The sequence below is a fragment of the Osmerus mordax genome, chromosome 2 (assembly GCF_038355195.1).
Source record: "Osmerus mordax isolate fOsmMor3 chromosome 2, fOsmMor3.pri, whole genome shotgun sequence".
Lineage (NCBI taxonomy): Eukaryota > Metazoa > Chordata > Actinopteri > Osmeriformes > Osmeridae > Osmerus > Osmerus mordax.
This window is the reverse complement of record NC_090051.1, coordinates 14443882-14451295: the sequence shown is the minus strand read 5'-3', so window position 1 is coordinate 14451295 and position 7414 is coordinate 14443882. Positions and strand designations below refer to the sequence as shown.

Sequence of the window (7414 nt, the reverse complement as noted above, 5' to 3'; positions counted from 1 at the left end):
ATGAGGCTCACCGCGGCCCTCTGCCCGCCTTCTGGCCTGCTACTGGTTCTGTTCTTCTGCCCCCTGGTGGCGGTGCTGCAGCCTGGCGGCAACAAGGCTGAGGGTGTGCACTCTCTCCTGGGAGACACAGACCCAGACCGCTGCATGAGGCATCACTTTGTGGAGACCATAACCCACCCCATCTACAAGTGCAACTCCAAGGTAAGGTTCCACTGCGTGTATGTCTCTCTCTCTCTTTCTCTCTCTCTCTCTCTCTCTCTCTCTCTCCTCTCTCTCTCTCTCTCTCTCTCTCTCTCTCTCTCTCTCTCTCTCTCTCTCTGTCTGTCTCTGTCTCTCTCATTCTCCCTTACACACACAAGTGTACACACAAGCACATACACACGCACTCGTAAACACACACACATAAACACACACTACACACACAGACGGAAGTCATACAAACTCCCTGAGCTCGTCCTGTGCTGTCCTCACTGACTGACTACACAGGAACACGACACTCTCGTGCACACACAGAGTGTAAGCCAATCCAGTCTGGCACCCACAGGCTCCCTGCTGACAAGCACTTTAAGAGATAACAGGGTCAGTGATTCTGAGTAATGAGCAGGTTTGATTCGAAATATCAGAGCAGAGATCTGGTCCAAACCAGGCCCCAGAGACGCATCAGGAACCGCAGCCAACACGGCTGCTCTGTGTCTGCCGTTGCTCTCTCTCTCTCTCTCTCTCTCTCTCTCTCTCTCTCTCTCTCTCTCTCTCTCTCCCTCTCTCTCTCTCTCTCTCTCTCTCTCTCTCTCTCTTTCTCTCTCTCTCCTGTCCCCTCTCTGTGTTGCTCACACCCCTGGCAGGGGTTACCTGGTTACCTCAGCCAAAAGGAAGCCCCTGCTGAGCACAGCTAACGACTGCATCGTGGCCCCTTGTCTCGAAACACAAACGTTTGGACAACGTTCCTTCCTTCTCTTCTCGGCATTAATCTTGTAAACACAACAAAGCCAAAAAAAAGGGTCAAAGAGATGCGTAGACAGAAGGGATTTGGTCGGTAAGACACTGCCATAAACCAGCTTCTCCCTTGTTTAGCAAGTGAGACAAGTTGACATGCTGGTGAACTGTTACGAAAGACCATCCCTTTTTCCATCTCTTCCATCCATTTCCCTTCTCTTAGTAACTATTGGTTTGTTCCCAGAAGGAGGGTTGTTCGGTGACAAGAGATGGTCCCATCTTCCATGATGGAAGTTGGCCATTGGTCACGAAAGTAAAGGTCGATTGTCGGATGGTGCCGGCAGAGTGGGTTCTCCAGGGGGTCTCAGATAGGACTGAACACTCAGTGTAAAACAAGTTATAGGACATGCCACATTGAATATAGGAGACCTGAAAAGCATTTGGCCTGCACGGCAGATTGAACCGCTCTCTCTTTCTCACTCTCTCTCTCCCTCTCTCTTTCTCGGTCTCTCTCAATCTCTGTCGGTTTCCGCAATAGGATACACCTGTACCCATGAATTCAAAGTCGGGGCGTGTGTGCGCGCGTGCGTGCGCGAGGGCAAGAAAGCGAGAGAGAGCCACCGAGATACACTGGTGGAGAGTGAAAAGAGAGAGGCGGTGAGAACGAGAAGAGAAGGGGCGTGTCGGAGTCTTCAGCTGGTGGCCAGCTGCTCAGCACCTGCAGCGCCGCCCTGTCTTCTCTCCTCACCTCCTCACATCCCCGGGATGAAAGACCCGCTCGCTCTGGGCCGGATGGATGGATCGTCTCTATCTCTAGGGGAACAGATGAGGCTTTGGCGAGGAGGAGAGGTGTGGGGCAGCCGGTAGGTGGAAGACAGCTGAACTGGACACACCCACCGGGAGGTCATAGAGGACAAGAAGAAGAACAGAGTCCTGGACGTGGGAGAGGAGAGAGGGAGAGGGAATGAGGAGAGGAGGGGTGCAGAAAAGGCCAGAGTAGAATATCAGAATGCAACCCCAGACTCACTGCCGTTTTTTTCTGCCTCTGTAACCAAAACACGTTCAGTAGCCACACAAAGTTGCAACGTGGCAACCGTGTGTGGAAGTGTTTGAGTGCGTCTGGAAGTGTGTGTGTGTGTGTGTGTGTGAAGTGTGTGTGTGTGTCTCCGGTGGTCCCAGACGTGCTATTGTCAAAGAGAGGGACATGGGTGGCGACACAGCAGCTGAAAGGGGAACATGACACAGGAGTCTGTTTAGGGAGGCGACAGGAATGTGGAGCCCTCTGTCAGAACTGCAGCACCAGCAGGGGGGACGGAGGGCTGAGGGGGACAGAGGGCCGGGGGGGACGGAGGGCCGAGGGGGACGGAGGGCCGGGGGGGACGGAGGGCCGGGGGGGACGGAGGGCCGAGGGGGACGGAGGGCCGGGGGGGACGGAGGGCCGGGGGGGACGGAGGGCCGGGGAGCACACCGCTCCGGTCAGCTGGACCGACACCAAGCTCACTGTCTAGACACACAGGGCCTGCATTCGGCGCTGAAACGAAATGGGTCCGAACAGGTTGAAATGAATACTGTAATACTCCCAGTGAAAAAGCTCAGCCAATCTGCTTTGTAATTCCAAAAATATTCATCACTGGTCAGCCCCTCATACAGTCATCCTATAAAGGGGGTTATGCCAATAAGCCTGTCTACTGTTACTGTTAGACCTTAGCTAGTATTCCGGTTCTGTTTTTACAGATTTTCCACCAACAAACTAGGCCCAACGGTCTAAGTGTGAGTGTGTGTGTGTGCGTGTGTCTGTGTGTGTGTGTGTGTGTGTGAGAGAGAGAGAGAGAGAGAGAGAGAGAGAGAGAGAGAGAGAGAGAGAGAGAGGGAGGGAAAGAAGGAGTGTGCATAACCCTGAATGTTGTCAGATGCGAAGATATGGTACTGAGGGAGTAACCGGCTTCACACCCGTGTGACTCCGCAGGTGCAAGGACAGGCTGGGGAGCCCGCTACATAAACACACACACGGAGAGACAGACTCATACGTGTTCATTTACCGCGCCGCCTTTTTCTCGACACGTCAACAACCTGGTCGGGAAAAAGCCCCCCCACCCCCCCCACCCCCGCGTTCCTTTTGACCTTGACTGAAATCCCTGCCTTTCTCCTCTCTCCGTCAGATGGTGTTGCTGGCTCGCTGCGAGGGCCACTGCAGCCACACGTCTCGCTCGGACCCCCTCATCTCCTTCAGCTCCGTGCTGAAGCAGCCCTTCAAGAGCACCTGCTACTGCTGCCGGCCCCACACCTCCAAGCTGAAGGCGGTGCGCCTGCGCTGCTCGGGGGGCACCCGCATCACGGCCACCTACAGGTACATCCTGGCCTGCACCTGCGAGGAGTGCAGCTGAGCACACGAGAGAACCCCCCTCAGAACGGCTGGAACTCTAGCACCTCGGCCCCACAACCCTCCATCCATCCACCCGTCGAGACCCGGCCAACGGACCCACGGACCTGTTCCTTAGCGTTCTTTTTGTGGGGCGTTTAGGGACCCTAGTGACTCGGAGGACCCCTTGGAAGCTTAGAACCCCTAGAATATTTCAAATCCTGGAACTGCTTCCTTGAAGGTAGAAAGAACATTGTTTCTACCCCAGGAGTCCCCAAAGACAGAACTGCACTCCCCTCCACTGTTGTTCAATCTTTAGCCAAAACTAATTACAGACAAACATGCAGGGCATACACACGTACCCTACACACATGGCACTTGTTACAAGCATCAGAGGTATTATGGCAGCTCTATTAAAAACCCAGCAGCAGTCCTCAACAACAAATCACATACATTATTAAACCCATGCAGTGCGTGTGTGTGTGAGTGTGTGGATGTGTACAAATGTGGGGAGCACATCGTCACACCTGCTCAGACCCCTGTCTGTCTCCCAGCTTAGAACACTTTTACACACTCCACACAATATTTCATCCAGCCCAGTAAAACGTGATGGACCCTGGTAGCTGACATCATCACCTGAGGTTCTCTTGGAGGATTAGATCTTGTATCCGATCTTGATTTCACCTCCTATGGCTGACTATAACACATAGGGGGGTGGAGGTATGAAATGGATTCTCTGGTGGAACGTTGGGCTGAGGGGAAGACTTCTTTAGAGGGACTGTGAGTAGGGGATGGGAGTTGGCAGTACAGTATGATCATGTGTGCATGAACTCAATGGCACTTCCAGGATTGTGAATGTCAGTGGTCAATGTATTTTATCTGTACAGTCTGTGCATCTGTAAGTCTGTTTGACTTCTTCGCAGTTAATGTCGCTGATGGTATTATCAAAACTACCATTATTATCATAATCATGACGGAATATGTGAATACTGACACCCTCAAGTACATACCTTACAATGACTTCAGATATTTGGGATAGGCTTCACTATCCATCTAGTACCATTGCTTACCGAAGTGTGTTCAGTTACTGTACCCACTTTACACTTCACCAGACATGCCATACTGTAGAAATTATTACTACTACCATCAGTGTTTAGCACAGTTTCTCCTGATTTATGGCCCAAGACTAGGTTTTGGCTTAAAGATTGCATTACGTTTATTAGACAGGTTACACAAAAGTTTTGTAGTTACAGTTAATCTCTTATTCGTTTGTAGTACCGATTTTCTGTGTGATCTACAGTACGTACACACAACTCACACACATTCTCAGATCCACACAAATCCACTCAAACACACGTACACGAACGCTCTCACACACACTTCAATGCCTTTGTTGTATGGTATACTGAAAAGGTACCCTCTCTCTGTAAAATCCCCCTGTTTGAGTCCATAGCTGAGCTGACAAGGCATATGGCTGCTTCACGTGAGAACATAATAAACAGCTTTTCTTCCCACAGGAGATTAATCTGCCTTTCTCTAGCTGTCTCCTCTGACTGTGTCACTCCTTTATCACACACACACACCCGACCCCCACACGTGCACACGGAGGGATAGAGTAACTATGGCGAGAGAGAGAGAGAGAGAGAGAGAGACAGAGAGAGAGACAGAGAGAGAGGGAAGATCCAAAAGAGAGAGCAAGAGTTAGAGGGTACTTTGTGTGACATGAGACAGGGGGTATAATTATAGGCGGGACTAATGTGACAGCATGACAGAGGACTAGCATAATGCCTGTCAAAGTAACGCTAACTGTATTTTTATGGCTGTCCAAAAAGTACGATATGAATGAGCTGTTTGGCAATGTCAGCGGCCATCACACATTCCTGTCTCTCTCTCTCTTTTTTTTGCTCCCCCCCCCCCCACACACACACACACACACTCCACACACACACACGTACACTGTAGTTCTAATTAAAGACGCAACAAGCTCAAATGTCATCATCAAATATAGCCTTGGTTTCAATCCATGTGCCCAGCAGCATGAGCGGCTCCAGGTGTGAAACAGCAACACATATGGTGTTTTCACAACCCCTCAAACCCGCCATAACATCCATCCCACACATTCTCTCACTGCACAGTGATAATCAGAACCATTCATCATGTAATAAAGATCACAGGGAAAATATGTTTGACCACACATGGCTAGGTATGTGTATTTGTATTTGCACATGTTCAGGATGGCTTCATATATGTGTTTTGTACATGTTTCTGTTCCGGAGGGCTTCTAGAATGTTCTCTGTATAATGGGCCTTACAATGGCTTGGATGAGGAAGAAACCATTTAACCAATCACTGGAGGAGAGGGTTAATACAAAAAGTGTGTTCATTGCTAATGTGCTGGATATGAGATTACAAATATCCCTGTCTTTAAAATATTATCCTGAATAAACAATCGCTATTAATTTTAAAGACAGACCAAAGTCCCATACTGTCATATAGTTTGTGTGTCTCTTTTTTATGTAGGAGCGTGTCTGTAATTGAAACCTTCCAAGGTCCTCCAGGTCTATGTGTTAGAGGGGATCAATCCATTTCAAAATTCATAACTTCATAAATTGTAAGTAAAGAACAATTTTGTAACTGAAGGCCCGTTTTTGAAAGCTTGTTAAGGACCTTAAAGCGGTCAATATATTTCCATTTTTATGGTGTATTGGAATCACATTTCCCTGTTGACTGAATTGAACTGAACTAATCTAACACTGCTACACTCATCACCCAAACACCGCAGGTAAACCCAGGCAGAGGGGAGGAACAGGGGAGGAATGTCAGGAAAAAGGGATCCCATTCAACATGAATGAATGACGTACTGTTAGTGCCCTCTGCTGGTTGTCTGAAGTACAAACACTTGTTGATATTCCTTGACTATGCCCTCCTTAACATGCTCCACAGACCTTCTTAGGCAAACAGACTGCATTTACCTCCTAGTGGTTGCCCTACTCAAGATACTCGTGGGCCTAAAAGGGTAAGGGCGATCACAAAACAAGACATCATGCTAAAATATAGCGGATAAAGATATTTCAATGCAACCCAACCTCTTTTGAACGACATAACAGTGTGTCTGCTGGAAATATATATGTAACCCGATGTAGCAGAGCCAGAGACTAACTATCCTGCTGCTATTCTGGTCCCAGTTTCTGGGTTAACAACAACCCTCAAACACACAAACACGCACACACACAAATGCACACAGACAGTCTGATAGTTTTACACACAAACTTGCTTTCCGTTGTTGCAGGAGAGACAGATAAGTGCTATCTGATGTTGTTTGACACCGGCATACCTCAGCTGTGTCAAAGTATCTGCTGTTCACTCTGCAGTTGGCTAGAGCTAGGACAGAGATATGCTAGCGTTGGGCTTTAGTAGATTACCCCATAAATGAGATCCAATCTGGATTAAGATTATCTGCGGTATGCCCATTATGGATCATATACTGTACTGCACTGCATCTTTTAGCAAGAGACAGAGATATACAACACACATGTACATATCGACATACAACACACATGTACATGCACAAATAACTGCACACACATACACCCATACACACACAGACAAACACACACGCACTGAAAGACACACTGAGAACAAGGTATGAATTGTATGAGTGGCTAACACTGCATGTGGAGCGGGGTTCACAGGTTTTTAACCTCTCAGAAGAGTCCAAGAGTAGGACTCAATTTCTAACGATATTATTTATATCCACAAGGGGGCAATACAAACAATAGAATACGAATGAAGGTATGATCTTGTGTGCCGATGAGAGAGTGAGCCTTCATATTAGATGGTTCTGTGTATCAGGTGCAAGACTGATTATGAAATCCGATTAAAAAATGGTATAGGCTGTCCATAAGAAGCTTTTTAACATTTTACACAGCCTCGTCTGTACGGTGTTCCTTTGAGTTTTGCGTTGCATGTTATTGCAGGCAGAAAAAAAATGAATTTATGTTTCAGAGTTTAACAGACACGATTATGGTTCAAATTCTTCCTATTAGCTCAGTGGGGTCTACACCAGTAGGGTGGCACACAACAGGAGTTATGAAAGTATCTGCTTAATCGAATACAATACTTA

The 7414-nt window shown here is 48.2% G+C and overlaps 1 protein-coding gene across 1 annotated transcript; it reads left to right on the top strand.

Moving 5' to 3' along the window:
- ndp (norrin cystine knot growth factor NDP) lies at window positions 1-3317 on the top strand. Its single transcript, XM_067228134.1, has 2 exons — window positions 1-201; window positions 3093-3317. Exons 1-2 carry the CDS (start codon window positions 1-3, stop codon window positions 3315-3317), a joined length of 426 nt encoding a protein of 141 aa, XP_067084235.1.
- The last annotated feature ends 4097 nt before the right edge of the window (window positions 3318-7414 follow it).

Coding starts and splice junctions, on each gene's coding strand:
- ndp (XM_067228134.1), top strand. CDS start 1: ATGAGGCTCACCGCGGCCCTCTGCCCGCCTTCTGGCCTGCTACTGGTT. Junction 202..3,092: donor TCTACAAGTGCAACTCCAAG/GTAAGGTTCCAC, acceptor TCTCTCCGTCAG/ATGGTGTTGCTGGCTCGCTG.